Genomic DNA, 20604 nt, shown 5'->3' with positions numbered 1-20604 from the left:
ATCATTAACAAGACAATGGCATGGAAATGAATGCACATTTAAATTGGTAGATTATCCACCTCTTGTCTTAGTCCTGTCTAACCTGGGAAAACTGTTAAGACTTGGAGTGACATGCAGATGGCCACTTTTACTTTAACAAAATCGAATTACATCTAAGTAGCCTAGACTGAAATAACAATGTATATTTAATTTAACAGTATTATCTGTTCTTCACGTCTGGACAATATGACTGTCATTTACATTTAGAATGTGTGACGTTATGTATCTTTAAACACTACTGGTCTGAACTAATTTTGTTTTCAGATATATTTAACATAGTTAAAACTTTGACTTAAAACTTTTGAAAGTTTTTCGCCTAGTTCCTTATATTTCTTGAGCATACTGTATTTCTGCATATTGACGTTGGAACTAAATACGGTTTCTTGTCAAATATAATTCTCCAAATAACTGTCCAAAATCATTTTAAAAATGTAGGCTACTGTGCGTAATGGCTGTCAATTGATTGCGCGCGTCCGTTTGACCAACTATTAAATCATTTTTTTGTTTGGTGTCAAGGCAAGGTCTTTGTTTTGACAAAGGCAGAGAAAGGCTAATGAAGGGGGTAGGGAAAGTTGAGCCGTTTTCTACGCAGTGGGTAATTGAGCACTTTGATTGACATGTGAGTGCCAAAAGGCGCAGACGATTTCGGATTGGCCGAAGCACACTTCACAATTTCCTCTTGTTTCCAAGCTACTCCAGGCAGTTATCTTTACAGGCGGTTGTGTGAGTCAGTCGCAGCAGAAGGGAACGGAACAGCGGGGGTGCAACAAGAGGAGGCAGGAGTGGAGTTGTACTGAAACCTGAAACTTTCGATTCAGAGAACATTTATCCACTGGACTCTTGAAGCTTTTCACCATTTATTTTTTCTCTTGTAGCAGGTCTGTTCTATTCTATACTGAAAGCTCCAGTGAGCTGCATTTTACTTTTATCCTGTAGACTCTCCTCTGTTGTGAAAAATGAGGTCCATTGAACGTTTGTGCGGTTGGAGAATCATCCCTCTGGCTTTGACCATGGCAGTGGTGTCTATGAGCAGAGCCTCTGAGTATGAATACCTGAGCTGGAAATCGGACTTGTACAATGGTGGCCGCAGCTATGGCAAGCCTCCTCAGTGTGTGGATATCCCAGAGGACCTGAGGTTGTGCCACAATGTGGGCTACAACCAGATGCTGCTGCCTAACCTACTGGAGCATGAGACTATGGCTGAGGTGAAGCAGCAGGCGGGCAGCTGGGTGCCCCTGGTGCATAAGAGCTGCCACCCGGGTACCCAGGTGTTCCTCTGCTCCCTGTTTGCCCCAGTGTGCCTGGAGCGCCCCATATACCCCTGCCGCTGGCTGTGTGAGGCTGTACGGGATGGCTGCACCCCTATCATGGAGTCCTTCGGCTTCCCCTGGCCTGAGATGCTCACCTGTGACAAGTTTCCCCAGGATGACGTGTGCATTGCCATGACTGCACCCAATGCCACTGAAGCTACCAAGCCCACAGGTAAGGCTATACCTACCTACCTTCCTACCTACCTACCAGCAGGCATCATGCCTGTCATCATATCTATCTATCTATCTATCTATCTATCTATCTATCTATCTATCTATCTATCTATCTATCTATCTATCTATCTATCTATCTATCTATCTATCTATCTATCTATCTATCTATCTATCTATCTATCTATCTATCTATCTATCTATCTATCTATCTATCTATCTATCTATCTATCATATCATATATATATATATATATATATATATATATATATATATATATATATATAAAATCCCTATGTGATTTATAAGATCTCTCAGCCTAGTACCAGATCTGAAACTGAGCCATTGCTTGGCATGATGCTTAAATAACTGAGGTGTTGGCTAGGAGTTTGTACACTGTATTGTTCAATTGACATTACATTCTTCACTTGGAAGCAGTTTTTATTATGATTTATTTTCAATTTTAGAACATTTTTTGAATCAATTTTGTGGATAAAACGTGATAATCTGTATTAATCATTATCAAATATCTGGATTGGGAAACACAAACTAATGTGAACACCATATTATGCTATAGGGCAGGCTCAACATATTATGCTATAGGGCAGGCTCAACATATTATTCTATAGGGCAGGCTATACAGAGCTGCAGTACTTGACTGAGATAACACTCAGTCACTGCTTTGACATAGTGTGAGAATCAACACCCATGTAGTTCTACAGGCAGCAGAATGTTGTTTCAGGGGTTAAAATCTGTTTGTTGATCTCAAACCTCATGCAAATGACCATTGCCAACCTTTTGGGATCATTTTTCCCATGACTGCTTAGATTATTTCTCGATTAGATTATCTCAAAGAATATGAGAGTGAGAAAGTAAAGCATTTATTTAGTTAGTTCAGAGCAATATACGCTCCTCTGTCTTTACCAAGAGATAACCTCTCTTTTGAGCAAATGTTAAGTTGCTCGCTATTGACAAACAAGTTATATTGTAATACTCCTTAACAGATGGTAGCAATTTATTTCAAGGTGTTTGTTGAATACTGGGAGTCCAGCCAAATAACTAATACATCTATTAATGACCATTTTGTATTGACCTCTCAACTACTGACCTCTTCCTTTAGAACCCCCAAGAAAGTTGCATAGGGCATTTCCACGGTAACAGTGAGTGATGCTGAGACTCCAATTTTTCACTTTATAATGTATGTTAAACAAAAACCAATGATTGCAAAGTTAAACACACCTAGGGACTACTTTTAACAATTTCCACAGAACATTTTACAAAAACACATTTATGGCCTAAACTCACCAAAGGTGTGTGCCATTTATTTTAGAATGTATTGTTTTGAGTTGTAATGACCCACCCGGGCAGGCAGACGATTGGTTGTCCGCTTTGTTGTCTCGCTCAATTCCAATTAAAACAATAAACAGAATGTCATTATTAACTTATCTAAGGGTTAAGGCTTTACCATACTGTACATGCTACAGTGCCTTGCAAAAGTATTCATCCCCTTGGCGTTTTTCCTATTTTGTTGCATTACAACCTGTAATTTAAATTTACTTTTTATTTGGATTGCAAGTAATGGACATACACAAAATAGTCCAAATTGGTGATGTGAAATGAAAAAAATAACTTGTTTCAAAAAACTCTAAAAAATAAAAAGCGGAAAAGTGGTGCGTGCATTTGTATTCACCCCCTTTGCTATGAAGCCCCTAAATAAGATCTGGTGCACCCAATTACCTTCAGAAGTCACATAATTAGTTAGATTGCACACAGGTGGATTTAAGTGTCACATGATCTGTCACATGATCTCAGTGTATATATACACCTTTCTGAAAGACCCCAGAGTCTGCAACACCACTAAGCAAGCGGCACCACCAAGCAAGCGGCACCATGAAGACCAAGGAGCTCTCCAAACAGGTCAGGGACAAAGTTGTGGAGAAGTACATGGGTTATAAAAAAATATCAGAAACTTTGAACATCCCATGGAGCACCATTAAATCCATTATAAAAAAAATGGAAAGAATATGGCACCATAACAAACCTGCCAAGAGAGGACCGCCAACCAAAACTCACAGACCAGGCAAGGAGGGCATTAATCAGAGAGGCAACAAAGCGATCAGAGAGGCAACAAAGCGACCAAAGATAACCCCGAAGGAGCTGCAAAGCTCCACAGCAGAGATTGGAGTATCTGTCCATATGACCAATTTAAGCCGTACAGTCCACAGAGCTGGGCTTCACGGAAGAGTGGCCAGAAAAAAGCCATGGCTTAAAGAAAAAAATAAGCAAACGCATTTTGTTTTCACCAAAAGGCATGTGGGAGACTCCCCAAACATATGGAAGAAGGTCAGATGAGACTAAAATGTTCCTTTTTGGCCATCAAGGAAAACGCTATGTCTGGTGCAACCCCAACACCTCTCATCACCCCGAGAACACCATGCCCACAGTGAAGCATGGTGGTGGCAGCATCATGCTGTGGGGATGTTTTTCATTGGCAGGGACTGGGAAACTGGTCAGAATTGAAGGAATGATGGATAGAGCTAAATACAGGGAAATTCTTGAGGGAAACCTGTTTCAGTCTTCCAGAGATTTGAGACTGGAACGAAGGTTCACCTTCCAGCAGGACAATGACCCTAAGCATACTGCTAAAGCAACACTCAAGTGGTTTTAAGGGGAAACATTTAAATGTCTTGGAATGGCCTAGTTAAAGCCCAGACCTCAATCCAATTGAGAATCTGTGGTATGACTTAAAGATTGCTGTACACCAGCGAAACCCATCCAACTTGAAGGAGCTGGAGCAGTTTTGCCTTGAAGAATGGGCAACAATTCCAGTGGCTAGATGTGCCAAGCTTATAGAGACATACCCCAAGAGACTTGCAGCTGTAATTGCTGCAAAAGGTGACTCTACAAAGTATTGACTTTGGGGGGTGAATAGTTATGCACGCTCAAGTTTTCTAGTTTTTTTGTCTTATTTCTTGTTTGTTTCACAACAAAACATATTTTGCATCTTCAAAGACATGTTGTGAATCAAACAATACAACCCCCCAAAAATCTATTTTATTTACAGGTTGTAAGGCAACAAAATAGGAAAAATGCCAAGGGTTACTTACTTTCGCAAGCCACTGTAAATTAGACCAATTCATTCACTTATGGAAACACAACATCACTATAAACAAAGATGATTGGAGATATGGACTATCCATACAGTCACTGCTCTGCCTGTCCCGTCCATTTCCACCGCCTCGCTCTGTTTGCTCTGCCCGCCCGCTTCTGGTGAAGAGCAGTGCAGATGCAAAGCTTAGTAACAGAAAACAGTTTGTGCTGTTTGTGCCGTCATTCTGTTACCAAGATCTTCAAACACATGTGTTTTTGTCAAACATTCAGTAGAAATTATTAAAGTAGTCCTTCTGCATATAGTTGTATGGTTTGTTTAACTTTGCAATCATTGGTTTTGTTTGACATACATTTTAAAGTGAAGAATCGGAGTCTCGGTATCACGTTGTTAATGTGGAATTACCCTATAGCTTAATTTGAAGAGCAGGTACAGTGGTATTTGTAAAAGTGAATACCAGAGGGACAACGATGAGGAGAGATTAAAAAAAAAACAGGCCATGTCAATTTCGCTAATGTAATAAACGGTGTTTCAAGGCTACAGTGAACTCCAAAAGACGTCAGGCCCGTGCTGCCTTTCTGTCTAGGTCTCTGGTCAAAAGTAGTGCACTATAAAGGGAAATGAGTGCCATTTGGGATGCAGCTTCAGTTTCTGGACTGAGTTATGGTCAAAATGACAAAAATGACCTAACAGCTTGGTAGTAACAATGGTTTAGATATGTTTTGGAAACAAACAAAACAAAAATCACGAAAATACAACAGAAATCAATGCTGCGAAAGGCCTTTCACAATGAAAGGACAAGTTTTGTCTAAAATTCTTGTTCCTGCCATGGGTTGTAGTAGTTTATTGCCATACCAGTGTCCCTGGCAGGAATTAGTAGAATGTCTCTTGGAGCGAGTTGGAAAGTCTGCTCTGCTCTTTAACTAGAGGTGTCCCAGAGAAGGGGAAGTACAACCACCTCATCCAGATTTGCTCATAAATTAAAAGGGACTTTCCATCATCAACCTCCTTACGTTTTGATCTACATTGTATAACATATGCATGCTGCAAAACAGTGTTAGCTTAGTGTTCAAACATTTCCTCCATTCTGAACATGAATGACTTGTCTTACAGCAGGATTACAGAATTGATATGGTGACTGGTGACTTAACAGTCCAGCACCCGATGAAGCGGTCTTTCTCACTCCTTGGTGCTGCAGTTACACAGCACTTACTGTATATCTGAGGTAGTCCCTCTGTTACTGGGACGTGTTGGGTTGAGGAGGGCCAACATGGTGGTGTTTGTGGAACCAACACGGTGGTGTGTGTGCTGTTTGGGCAGTAGCCCAGCAGCCTTAGAAAAGTCTACTGTTGGAGCTTTGGGACCACACAGAGATCCACAATGTGTGCCACAAAGGCTCTCATCAAAAGTAGTGCACTACATATGGAATAAGGTGCCATTTGGAACGCATGCCCTTACGTTGACGACTTTTTGCAAATCCAATTCATTTTCCACGTTCATTCAACGTCATCATTGATTTTTTTGTTGTCTTGAAATGATGTGGAAACAACATTGATTCAACCAGGTTTTGCCCAGTGGTCATGTATTTTGAGAAAGTCATTTAAAGAGCCTCTCCACTGCTGTTGAACATGTATAAAGCAAGCAGTAATTGATTTAAAGTAGAAACAAGATGAAATAGAAAATAGTGACTCTCTGACTCTGTAAACAGTGCCTGTTTTCACAAGCTCTTTCCACCTGGGTGTAACTTTCACAAGGTTTTGTCAAACACACATCATGGACAACTAGCAATCACAACAAAACAGGATAAGTGTGTGTTAATATGTATTGATTTATATTTCACCATCTGTTCATTTGTTCAGAATTTAGAAGTTAAACCTTGCAGCCTTCCAAATGTTGTTTGAGAAAGAACAGAAAAGTTATTATCAGAAAATTCATGAACGTCACTTGACAAAGACACTATCCATAGTTGTTACACTATACAGTCACAATCGTTCATTGTTTTAAATCATAATGTCAAAATATTCTAAACATTTCATGTGTAACTTGGCTCCTGTAACTGAAAATGTATCTCGAACCCTGAGTGGAAGATTTTCCAGCTTCATTCAGTCATCTCTCCATCTGCACAATCAGTGCATACAGTGGCAAGAAAAAGTATGTGAACCTTTTGGAAATACCTGGATTTCTGCATAAATTGGTCATAAAATTTGATCTGATCTTCACCTAGGTCACAACAATAGACAAACACAGTCTGCTTAAACTAATAACACACAAACAATGATACGTTTTCATGTCTTTATTGAACACACCATGTAAACATTCACAGTGCAGGGTCGAAAAAGTACATGAACCCTTGGATTTAATAACTGGTTGACCCTCCTTTGGCGGCAATAACCTCAACCAAACGTTTTCTGTAGTTGCGGATCAGGCCTTCACAATGGTCAGGAGGAATTTTGGACCATTCCTCCTTTACAAAACTGTTTCAGTTCAGCAATATTCTTAGAATGTCTGGTGTGAACTGCTCTCTTGAGGTCATGCCACAGCATCTCAATTGGGTTGAGGTCAGGACTCTGACTGGGCCACTCCAGAAGGCATATTTTCTTCTGTTGAAGCCATTCTGTTGTTGATTTACTTCTGTGTTTTGGGTCGTTGTCCTGTTGCATCACCCAACTTCTGATGAGCTTCAATTGGCGGACAGATAGCCTAACATTTTTCCGTCGATGAAAGGGCCTGGACAGCTTGCTGAGGCAGCAAAGCAGCCCCAAACCATGATGCCCCCTCCACCATACTTTACAGTTGGGATGAGGTTTTGATGGTGGTGTGCTGTGCCTTTTTTTCTCCACACATAGTGTTGTGTGTTCCTTCCAAACAACTCAACTGTAGTTTAATCTGTCCACAGAATATTTTGCCAGTTGCGCTGTGGAACATCCAGGTGCACTTTTGCAAACTTCAGATGTGTAGCAATGTTTTTGTTTCATGGGAGGGTCCCATGAACACCATTCTTGTTCAGTGTTTTACGTATCGTAGACTCGTCAACAGAGATGTTAGGATGTTCAAGAGATTTCTTTAAGTCTTTAGCTGACACTAGGATTCTTCTTAACCTCATTGAGCATTCTGCGCTGTGCTCTTGCAGTCATTGTTGCAGTACAGCCACTCCTAGGGAGATTAGCAACAGTGCTGAGCTTTCTCCATTTATAGACAATTTATCTTACCGTGGACTGATGAACATCAAGGCTTTTAGAGATACTTTTGTAGCCCTTTCCAGTTTTATGCAGGTCAACAATACTTTATCTTAGGTCTTCTGAGACTTATTTTGTTCGAGACATGGTTCACATCAGGCAATACTTCATGTGAATAGCAAACTCAAATTTTGTGAGTGTTTTTTTTATAGGGAAAGGCAGCTCTAACCAACATCTCCAACCTCGTCTCATTGATTCGAACTCCAGGTTAGCTGGCTCCTGATGTCAGGTGGTCTATGTGTAGCTAGCTGGTGTATAGGAGTCAGGTGCAGGACAGCAGATAAGAGTAAGTAAACGTATTTTACTCAACATATAATAAATGCAATCCAAAAACAGAACCCACAATAACGGACCGACCTACATAGAAACGATCACTCACAAACAAACATGGGGGAACAGAGGGTTAAATAATGAACAGGTAATTGGGGGATTGAAACCAGGTGTGTAAGACAGACAAAACATATGGAAAATGAAAAGTGGATCGGCGAAGGCTGGTGACGTTGACCGCCGAACGCCACCCGAACAAGGAGAGGGACCGACTTCGGCGGAAGTCATGACAGTACCCCCCCCTTGACTCGCGGCTCCAGCAGCACGCTGACACCGACCTCAGGGACGACCCGGAGGATGAGGCGCAGGGCCATCCGGATGGAGACGGTGGAAATCCCGTAGCAACGAAGGGTCCAGGACGTCCTCCACCGGCACCCAGCGTCTCTCCTCCGGACCGTACCCCTCCCACTCCACGAGGTACTGAAGGCCCCTCGCCCGACGCCTCGAGTCCAGGATGGCTCGAACAGCATACGCCGGGGCCCCCTCGATGTCCAGAGGGGGCGGAGGAACCTTCCGCACCTCAGCTTCCTGGAGTGGACCAGCCACCACTGGCCTGAGGAGGGATTAATGCGATAATCTGGGGGAAGCTGTAACCTGTATCTTACCTCGTTCAGTCTCCTCAGGACTTTAAATGGCCCCACAAACCGCGGACCCAGCTTCCGGAAAGGCAGGCGGAGGGGCAGGTTTCGGGTCAAGAGCCAGACCCGGTCCCCGGGTGGGAACACCGGGGCCTCACTGCGGTGGCGGTCGGCGCTCGCCTTCTGCCGCCGCACGGCCCGTTGCAGGTGCACATGGGCGGCGTCTCCACGCCTTCAGAGCCTTGACAACAGCCAACAGCTCCCGGTCCCCCACATCATAGTTTCACTCTGCCGGGCTGAGCCTCTTCGAAAAGAAAGCACAGGGGCGGAGCTTTGGTGGCGTGCCCGAGCGCTGAGAGAGCACGGCTCCTATCCCAGCCTCGGACGCGTCCACCTCCACTATGAACGCCAAAGAGGGCTCCAGATGAGCCAGCACGGGAGCCGAGATAAACAGAGCCTTCAGGTGACCAAAAGCCCGGTCTGCCTTAGCCGACCAGTTCAGCCGCACGGTCCCCCCTTCAGCAGTGAGGTAATGGGAGCTGCTACTTGACCAAAACCCCAGATAAACCTCCGGTAGTAGTTGGCAAACCCTAGAAACCGCTGCACTTCCTTTTACCGTGGTGGGAGTCGGCCAATTACGCACGGCTGAAATGCAGTCATTCTCCATCTCCACCCCTGACGTGGAAATGCGGTACCCTAGGAAGGAGACGGACTGTTGAAAGAACAGACATTTCTCAGCCTTGACGTACAGGTCATGCTCCAACAGTCGACCAAGCACCCTGCGCACCAGGGACACATGCTCGGCACGTGTAGCGGAGTATATCAGAATGTTGTCGATATACACCACTACACCCTCCCCCTGCAAGTCCCGGAAAATCTCATCCACAAAGGCCTGGAAGACTGATGGAGCATTCATCAACCCGTACGGCATGACGAGGTACTCATAGTGCCCTGAGGTGGTACTAAATGCCGTCTTCCACTCGTCCCCCTCGCGGATACGCACCAGGTTGTAAGCGCTCCTGAGATCCAATTTTGTGAAGAAGCGCGCCCCGTGCATTGACTCGATCGCACTGGCGATGAGAGGCAGCGGGTAGCTGTACCTCACAGGGATCTGATTGATACCTCGATAGTCAATACACTGGCGCAGACCCATATCCTTCTTCTTCACAAAAAATAAACTTGAGGAGGCAGGTGAAGTGGAGGGCCGAATGTATCCCTGCCTCAGGGATTTGGAGACATATGTTTCCATTGCCACCGTCTCCTCCTGTGACGGAGGATACACGTGACTCCTGTGATTAATAAGGCCTAATCTTCCTTAAAAGTGTAAAGTAACAGGGAATGTGCATGTACAGTTGAAGTCGGAAGTTTACATACACCTTAGCCAAATACATTTCAACTCAGTTTTTCACAATTCCTGACATTTAATCAAAGTAAAAATTCCCTGTCTTAGGTCAGTTAGGATCACCACTTTATTTTAAGAATGTGAAATGTCAGAATAATAGTAGAGAGAATTATTTATTTCAGCTTTTAATTCTTTCATCACATTCCCAGTGGGTCAGAAGTTTAAACACACTCAATTTGTATTTGGTAGCATTGCCTTTAAATTGTTTAACTTGGGTCAAACGTTGCGGGTAGCCTTCCGCAAGCTGCACACAATAAGTTGGGTGAATTTTGTCCCACTCCTCCTGACAGAGTTGTTGTAACTGAGTCAGGTTTGTAGGCCTCCTTGCTCGCAAACGCTTTTTCAGTTCTGCCCACACATTTTCTATAGGATTGAGGTCAGAGCTTTGTGATGGCCACTCCAAAACCTTGACTTTGTTGTCCTTAAGCCATTTTTGCCACAACTTTGGAAGTATGCTTGGGGTCATTGTACATTTGGAAGACCCATTTGAGACCAAGCTTTAACTTCCTGACTAATGTCTTGAGATGTTGCTTCAATATATCCACCCCCGTGCTTCACGGTTGGGATGGTTTCTTCGGCTTGCAAGAGTCCCCCTTTTTCCTCCAAACATAACAATGGTCATTATGACCAAACAGTTCTATTTTTGTTTCATCAGACCAGAGGACATTTCTCCAAAAAGTACGATCTTTGTCCCCGTGTGCAGTTGCAAACCGTAGTCTGTCTTTTTTTATGGCGGTTTTGGAGTAGTGGCTTCTTCCTTGCTGAGCGGCCTTTCAGGTTATGTCGATATAGGACTCGTTTTACTGTGGATATAGATACTTTTGTACCTGTTTCCTCCAGCATCTACACAAGGTCCTTTGCTGTTTTCCAGGATTGATTTGCACTTTTCGCACCAAAGTACGTTCGTCTCTAGGAGACAGAACGCGTCTCCTTCCTGAGCGGTATGACGGCTGTGGGGTCCCATGGTGTTTATACTTGCGTACTGTTGTTTGTACAGATGAACGTGGTACCTTCAGGCGTTTGGAAATTGTTCCCAAGGATGAACCAGACTTGTGGAGTTCTACATTTATTTTCTGAGGTCTTGGCTGATTTCTTTTGATTTTCCCATGATGTCAAGCAAAGACGCACTTAGTTTGAAGGTAATTGACATAATTTGAGTCAATCAGAAGCTTCTAAAGCCATGAAATAATTTTGGGGAATTTTCCAAGCTGTTTAAAGGCACAGTCAACTTAGTCTATGTAAACTTCTGACCCCTGGAATTGTGATATAGTGAATTATAAGTGAAATAATCTGTCTGTAAACATGTTTTGAAAATAATTACTTGTTTCATGCACAAAGTAGATGTCCTAACCGACTTGCCAAAACTGTAGTTTAACTTCTCTGGGCTAGGTGGGACGTGACCGTCCCACACTATTCAACAGCCAGTGAAATAGCATGGCGCGAAATACAAAACAGCAAAAATATCATAATTTCAATTCCTCAAACATATGACTATTTTACACCATTTTAAAGATAATACTCTCGTTAATCTAACCACATTGTCCAATTTCAAAAAGGCTTTACAGCGAAAGCAGAACATTAGATTATGTTAGGAGAGTACATAGACAAAAATAACCACACAGCCATTTTCCAAGCAAGGAGATGTGTCAATAAAACCCAAAACACAGCTAAATGAAGCACTAACCTTTGACGATCTTCATCAGATGACACTCCTAGGACATCATGTTACACAATACATGTATGTTTTGTTCGATAAAGTTCATATTTATATCCAAAAACAGCATTTTACATTGGCGTGTGATGTTCAGAAAATGTATTCCCACCAAAAACTTCCGGTGAATGAGCACATCAATTTACAAAAATACTCATCATAAATGTTGACAAAATACATAACAATTATTTTCAGAATTATAGATGCAGTACTCCTTGATGCAATCGCTGTGTCATATTTTTAAAATAGCTTTTCGGCGAAAGCACATTTTTCAATATTCTTAGTACATAGCTCGCCATCAAAGCAAGCTATACAGACACCCGCCAAGTTCTGGGGTCACCTAAACTCAGAATTTGTATTATAAATATTCTCTTACCTTTGCTGATCTTCGTCAGGCTGCACTCCCAGGACTGCTACTTCCACAAGAAATGTTGTTTTTGTTCCAAATAATCCATATTTATGTCCAAATACCTCCGTTTTGTTCGTGCGTTCAGGTCACTATCCAAAGGCATAATGCACGAGCGTAATTCGAGACACGAAAAGTCAAAATGTTCCATTACCGTTCGTAGAAGCATGCCAAACGTTGTTTACAATCAATCTTTATGGTATTTTTAACGTAAAAATGCGATAATATTCCATCACCAAGTCCTTGGTCCCCAGGCAGTCCACTCATTGACTAAGCTCCTATTCTCTGCCCGGTTACAGGAGAATGATGAAAACTTTCTGAAGGCTTTTGACAGCCAATGGAAGCCTTAGGAAGTGCAACGTGACCCCATAGACACTGTAGTTTCGATAGGGTTTCAAAAGAAGAACTACAATTCTCAGATCTCCCACTTCCTGGTTGGATTTTTCTCAGGTTTTTGCCTGCCATATGAGTTCTGTTATACTCACAGACATCATTCAAACAGTTTTAGAAACCTCAGTACTAATAATATGCATATTCTAGTTTCTGGGCCAGAGTAGTAACCAGTTTAATTTGGGTACGTTTTTCATCCGGCTGTGAAAATACTGCCCCCTACACCTTGACAGGTGTAGGGGGCAGTGGTTGAAAAGAAGGACATTTGTAAGTGACCCCAAACTTTTGAACTGTGCTGTAGGTGTTTACATAAGATTTTGTCTGCAAGACTGATGTGAAGCACAGGCAGGGAGATAGGTGGTAAAACAGTGTTACTACCACGAGAAATGAACTGATGTTGAAGTAAATAGAGGTGTGAACAATGCTAGGGTCTGTTAGGGATTCAGTTGTGTTGCCTGACAGCTGTTTGAATTGGTATGTATTCTCGAAATCCTGTTAAGAGGATACCGGATTTCCTGCTTATCCTTTCAGTCTTGTTCCATTTTTCTCAGAGCTATGTTAACTGGTAGGTTACTGTGTCAGTGCTACATGTCTTACCCTCTAAATAGACTGTCTCTCCTCCCTCCCTTTCACAGGTTATTCCCCCATATGTCCCCCATGTGACAATGAAATGAAAACAGACATCATTCTAGAGCACATGTGTGCCAGCGAGTTTGGTAAGCATCTCCTAACCCTAACACTACCATTTACATACCGATGATACACATGCACACACACGTTTTGTCATGACATGTTTTCCTATGGGCTACCATACCTGTGGATCATGTTTGCCAACACCACAGGATAGTAGCCTATACACCTGGAACAACATACAGTAGGCTACAGCAGTATGTTTATCCTTACAGCTCTGAAATATATGCCCCAGACAGACCTAATGATCCCTTCCTCCCACCCACCTTATGTCGACAAAGTACATAGTAACATATCAAGCTTAGAGAAGTTAAAGTGACACTCTTGCCACTAGGTTTTCTTACTTACAAGCATTCCTGACTCTTGCCATTCTGGTTACAGTAATGAGCTTGGAGCTTTATCCCAGCTATAGATGATGGCCCATAGCACCGCACAGTCATCTCTTTGTATGATCTTAAAAGTGAGGTCTTTAGTGGGGTTAATCAGTCTATTGGAAACAAAAGGGTTCTGAAAAGAAAAGCCAGTTAATGTAGATTAACTGTAACAAAAACAGAAAAAGGGATCAGTTCGACATTAAGTCTCATAGAGGCTCATGGATTTAGTTCGAGCTGACTGTAGATTTACAAGGTGAAGAAAGAAAACAAACCTACTTTCTTCTACTACCCTGTAGCATAAACATGCTTTACTAGCATAGTGATGAATGAGCATAAACATGCTTTTCTAGCATAGTGATGAATGAGCATAAACATGCTTTACTAGCATAGTGATGAATGAGCATAAACATGCTTTACTAGCATAGTGATGAATGAGCATAAACATGCTTTACTAGCATAGTGATGAATGAGCATAAACATGCTTTACTAGCATAGTGATGAATGAGCATAAACATGCTTTACTAGCGTAGTGATGTATGAGCATAAACATGCTTTACTAGCATAGTGATGAATGAGCATAAACATGCTTTACTAGCATAGTGATGTATGAGCATAAACATGCTTTACGTGTCAAAGGTCCTAGCATATTTTCAGCAAAGAATAGTTTCATTTTTTTAGACGATTTGCTCAATTTCATGCTTGTTGGATGGATGGGACATTATTGTTTTAAACAAAGTTTCATTATCGGAGAAATTATGTGGCTTTGACCAACATTTTACAGACCCTACAGTGCTCAGGGTAGTTGTTCTGTCTGAGTATTTTATTTATTTCACCTTTATTTAACCAGGTAGGCCAGTTGAGAACAAAGTTCTCATTTACAACTGCGACCTGGCCAAGATAAAGCAAAGCAGTGCGACACAAACAACAACACAGAGTTACACATGGAATAAACAAACGTACAGTCAATAACACAATAGAAAAGTCTATATACAGTGTGTGCAAATGAGGTAAGATTAGGGAGGTAAGGCAATAAATAGGCCATAGTGGCGAAATAATTACAATTTAGCAATTAAACACTGGAGTGACAGATGTGCAGAAGATGAATGTGTAAGTAGAGATACTGGGGTGCAAAGGAGCAAAAAAATAAATAACAATATGGGGATGAGGTAGTTGGGTGGGCATAATGATCTGTAAGCTGCTCTGATAGCTGATGCTTAAAGTTAGTGAGGAAGATATGAGTGCAGCTTCAGTGATTTTTGCAATTCGTTCCAGTCATTGGCAGCAGAGAACTGGAAGGAAAGGCGGCCAAAGGAGGAATTGGCTTTGGGGGTGACCAGTGAAATATACCTACTGGAGCACGTGCTATGGGTGGGTGCTGCTATGGTGACCAGTGAGCTGAGATAAGGCGGGGCTTTACCTAGCAAACAAAGACATATAGATGGCCTGCAGCCTGTGGGTTTGGCGATGAATATGAAGCGAGGGCCAACCAAGTTGCAGTGGTGGGTAGTATATTGGGCTTTGGTGACAAAACGGATGGCACTGTGATAGACTGCATCCAATTTGCTGTGTAGAGTGTTGGAGGCTATTTTGTAAATGACATCGCCGAAGTCAAGGATTGGCAGGATAGTCAGTTTTACGAGGGTATGTTTGGCAGCATGAGTGAAGGATGCTGTGTTGCGAAATAGGAAGCCGATTCTAGATTTAAGTATAAGTATCCTAGGATGTGAATGTGAAATTGAAAAGATTGACAATTTGTATACTTCTGAGGATCATTCCTTCAGATCTAAGAGATTGATCCGCCAACTGACCACCAAGTAAACTGACGTGAAAGATTTCTTGAGAAAGTACAGTTGAACTTGTTTTCTTGCTCATACAACTGATGCTTAATTCTCATAGCTTTACATATCAATTGCAAAGAAAAACAGAGCTGGGGAGTTTTTAACCACTGTGAATCCATGTCACGGTTTATATTACCACGGTTATGACTTGCCTAGTTAAATAAAGGTTAAATAAAAATAAATAATAAAATACTATTTTAAAGGCGAATATTCTGTAACTATTGAATTGGGGCCCTAAAGTCTTTATTTGGCAGGTATTTAAAGCTGTAAATCAGTATGTTTGTTTTGCTGTCTGTCCTTCTGGATGTGTCAGGAGGGTTGTACTTTAAAGCTTAATTCCTATTGGTCCATATCACAGACTGTCTGATGTCACATGGGAGTGATGTCACATGTATGGACATGTCTTTATGCCATTCTATCCACAGGGTGTCAATGCAGAGTAGCAACAGCTGTTGGAATGTTTTGTTTTTGAATGCAATTAAAATGCGTTGATAGTTTCTCGCATGCAGGGACACTGTAAATTTGACCCACCTTGAGACATTGATTGTGTGCAGTGAGAATGTGCACAAGTTTACAGGATGCTGTGCCTTATTTTTTATTGCTTGTTGCTGGCCTCTCACATTTTTGGTGGTTTCCAAATCAATTCCAAGCAGCAGACGTTGGGAAGAAAGACTTTATGCATTAAAAACAAGTTTTCTTTCAGAGTGGTTCTCAGGAACAGCTAATACAAAGTTAGGTATTTTAAATGAAGTGTCCCATTGTTACACTGTAATGATGGGCCTCACTTTTCTGTCCTCAGAAACCGTCCATGGTTTGCCAAGAGAGTGGCACATTATTGTTCTGTTTCATCTATGATTAAGATAGATGTTGTTTTGATTTCTTGTCATAATCTCTTTAACGCTTGATGCCTGAGCTTATCCAGGCAGACTGAGCATGGCCGCTGACAATGGGGGTTAAATGAGACTGTTATTGCAGCCATAAGACCTAATCACAGCAGGAGTGGCCCACAAAGGGAGAGTTCCAACGCCCATGAGAAAAAACAGGGCTTATGTCCCAAATGGCTCACTATTCCCTATAAAGTGCACTACTTTTGACCAGGGCCCAAAAGGCCCTGTTAAAAAGTAGTGCACTATGTAGGTAATAGGGTGCCATTTGGGACACTGTCAGGAGCTGATGAGCTGATCTTCTTGCAGTGTGGCAATGCCATGGGCAATAAGGTGGTTAGTTTACTTTGCTTTGCTCTACCGGTTGGGCAACATGTAAACAAGCAATGTTTATGCTCCCTAGAGATGTTCTAATTGACTAAAGAAATGAGAAAGCAGGCTTCTAAGATGGCTGCCACAGGTTAATCAATAATGTAAGCAGTAACCTATGGTTTTAGCTTGATTAAACTTCTGGAGGGACAAAAATTAGGTCATGTTTTTTTTAAAGCATTAACATTGTGCAGATTTAGATCATTTTCATTATAATTTGTCTGACGTGATGTTCCCACGAACTGGCTTGAGCCCTTTTATTTTGCTCTAAAACTGATGCAAGGATGGGCTTGACTCGAAAACAACTATTATATGGTGTGAAAGATCTGTCATTCATTTTTGTCAGAGGAGGGAGATATGAGTAAAATGTGGAAGCAACTATGACATGATTTGATCTGTTTTGACCTCAACAAAGCATCTGGTCATGTCAGTCGTGACTTGTGAGCCAATCTATTATTATGCTTTCATCAAGCCACTTTTGGTCAGACCAAAATGGATCAGAGGGAGGGATAGCTTATAATAGACACAGATTTATAAGTTAAATGCACTACTCTAGACTTTCACTATGAAATATCCTGCCTGCCTGGCAAGCAAGGGATGCTGAATGTATCACTTTTTATCACTACTATTCACATAAAGGGTAATTGTATATTCCCATATATTTACATGTACTGTAGAGACAACATCATAACCTTAGGCCTGGATAAGGTACATTTTGACTAACTTCAGACTGTGTAGTTGATAGGTTACCTCAGTCAGGGCAGCAAGCTGGAGGAATCTGAGACTTACATCGAGGTCAGTTTTATTCATCTGCATGGACTAATCATGTCAAAAAAATGCCTTCGCTGGCACAGAATGAGCATTTTTGCTCACTGAAACACTCAGTTCCTGGAAACATCTCATTGCGAAAGGTCTGTTCTCATTTAACATGAAAGTTAAGTGTGAACGAGAGGCTTATTAATATTGTGTGCCATTGTTTGAAGTCATGAATAATTGCCTCCTTCCAATCTCACAATCAGTTTTGACATTCTCAGGAGAGTTTATCTTGATAAAGTTGGAGTATTTTGAGATGAGGCAAGAGTTGTTTTATGCTTTGTGGTTGGATACAAGACAATCGGGCAGAGGAAGAATACATGTGTTTAAAGAAGTCATGGAGGAATAGATACATTTTCTTATTTTTTATTAGGTAGAATGGGATGTTTCTTGAAGGTCTGTGTGACCATGCTGTATGTACTATAATATATGCCATTTAGCAGTGACCTGAGTAGTGACCACAGTTTGACTGAGTAACTGAACTGCATTTTCAGCTCCAATTGAAGAGTGATGCAAAGACAAACAACAAAATCAACAGTTCAGTTAACCAAATGTTACGTGTTGGTGACCATGATCAACCATGAGGAAAATAACAGTCTAGCTAGTTAAACCCCTCCCAGTCCCTGGTCCCTCAGAGATCATGATTAATTTGTTTATTTTTATTGTATGTATGTGTGTATATATATTTTCCTTTATTATTTTCCCGTAACCCTACCACCCCTTCCCTAATTAGAGTAAACTAATGGACGACAACAACACTTAGGCTTCTACTTCCAGCTTATACATACTATATACATTTTACAGACACAGTATATTTTACAATAGTTATATTTTGTTTGTTTTTAGTCCCATCCTTCAGCTACCTTCAACCCCTCCAATCTATCTCTGAAGACCATGCAGTTTTGATTTCTATTTGCCATATATTTTTCAACTGTGCTGCTTCACAAAAGTTATGAACCTACAGTGCATTCGGAAAACATTCAGACCCCTTGACTTTTTCCACATTTTGCTAGGTTACAGCCTTATCCTGAAATGGATTAAAGTTTTTTCCCCTCATCAATGTACACACAATACCCCATAATGACAAAGCAAAAACTGTTTTTTATACATTTTTGCATATGTATAAAAAAATAAAAACTTAAAAAGCACATTTTACATAAGTACTCAGACCCTTTACTTAGTACTTTATTAAAGCACCTTTGGCAGTGATTACAACCTCGAGTCTTCTTGGGAATGACGCTACAAGCTTGCCACACCTGTATTTGGGTAGTTTCTCCCATTCTTCTCTGCAGATCCTCTCAAGCTCTGTCAGGTTGGATGGGGAGCGTCACTGCACAGCTATTTTCAGGTCTCTCCAGAGATATTTGATCGGGTTCAAGTCCTGGCTCTGGTTGGGCCACTCAAGGACATTCAGAGACTTGTCCCGAAGCCACTCTTGCATTGTCTTGGCTGTGTGCTAAGGGTCGTTGTCCTGTTGGAAGGTGATCCTTCACCCACAGTCTGAGGTCCTGAGCGCTCTGGAGCAGGTTTTCATCAAGGATCTCTCTGTACTTTGCTCCGTTCATCTTTCCCTTGATCGTGACTAGTCTCCCAGTCCCTGCCACTGAAAAACATCCACACGTCATGATGCTGCCACCAACATGCTTCACCGTAGGGATGGTGCCAGGTTTCCTCCAGACATGACGCTTGGTATTCAGGCCATAGAGTTCAATTTTGGTTTCATCAGACCAGAGAATCATGCTTCTCATGGTTTTGAGAGTCCTTTAGGTGCCTTTTGGCAAACTCAAAGCAGGCTGTCGTGCCTTTTACTGAGGAGTGTCTTCCGTCTGGCCACTCTACCGTAAAGGCCTGATTGGTGGGGTGCTGCAGAGATGGTTGTCCTTCTGGAAGGTTCTCCCATCTCCACAGAGGAACTCTGGAGTTCTGTCAGAGTGACCCCCAGGTCTTTGTCACCTCCATGACCAAGGCCCTTCTCCCTTGATTGCTCAGTTTGGCCGAGCTGCCAACTCTAGAAGGAGTGGTTCCAAACTTTTTCGATTTAAGAATGATGGAGGCCACTGTGTTCTTGGGGATCTTCAATGCTGCAGACATTTTTTTTGGTACCCTTCCCCAGATCAGTGTCTCGACACAATCCTGCCTCGGCGCTCTAGGGACAATTCCTTCGACCTCATGGCTTGGTTTTTGCTCTGACATGCACTGTCAACTGTAGCACCTTATATAGACAGGAGTGTGCCTTTCCAAATGATGTCCAATCAATTGAATTTACCACAGGTGGACTCCAAGTTGTAAAAACATCTCAAGGATGATCAATGGAAACAGGATACACATGAGCTCAATTTAGAGTCTCATAGCAAAGGGTCTGAATACTCATCTAAATAAGGTATTTCAGTTTTTTTTTAAATGTATACATTTGCAAACATTTATAAAAACCTCTTTTTCATTGTCATTATGGGGTATTGTGTGTAGATTGATTAAATACTTTTTTTCATCAATTTTAGAATCAGACTGTAACGTAACAAAATGCGCTGTATATACATTTTACGGACACAGTATATTTTTCATTAGTTATCTTGTCATTTTTAGTCCCACCCTTCAGCTCCACTTAACCCCTCCCATCTATCTCTGAACACCAACCAGTTTTGATTTCATGAATCTGTTTCTTAACAGAGCAATTGGTGCTTTCTTCCCTGCTGATGGTTTTATGGTACATCCAACTCAACACTTTTTCCCCACTGTGATTTATCTCCATACTTAAGCTTTTATTACTGCAGCTCTTTGTTACAGTGTCAGAACACTTCAATTCAAACCCACCCTGCTCTACTTCAGACAGATTACTTTCTCTCTGGTGGTATAGGCTATTGCACCATCCATCCCTCCCCATTCTAATGCTTTAAATAAAAGTGCAGCTGCCCTGGCCCTGCTATAAACTGATTACATAGGTTGCTTCCCAAATGGCA

The 20604-nt window shown here is 41.8% G+C and overlaps 1 protein-coding gene across 2 annotated transcripts in view; it reads left to right on the top strand.

The window, feature by feature from the left end:
• Nucleotides 1-732: 732 nt before the first annotated feature.
• Nucleotides 733-20604, top strand: part of sfrp1 (Secreted frizzled-related protein 1) — a 36551-nt gene continuing 16679 nt past the window's right edge. Inside the window, 2 exon segments of one of the 2 annotated variants that reach the window (NM_001140519.1) lie at nucleotides 793-1521; nucleotides 13315-13395. In NM_001140519.1, coding sequence (NP_001133991.1) covers nucleotides 996-1521; nucleotides 13315-13395 — 607 coding nt within the window. In that variant the 5' untranslated portion in view covers nucleotides 793-995. 2 annotated transcript variants of the gene reach the window in all.

The sequence above is a fragment of the Salmo salar genome, chromosome 20 (assembly GCF_965601325.2).
Source record: "Salmo salar chromosome 20, fSalSal1, whole genome shotgun sequence".
Taxonomy (NCBI): Eukaryota; Metazoa; Chordata; class Actinopteri; order Salmoniformes; family Salmonidae; genus Salmo; species Salmo salar.
The sequence above is the reverse complement of the archived record's forward strand: the minus strand, read 5'-3'. Positions and strand labels throughout refer to the sequence as shown.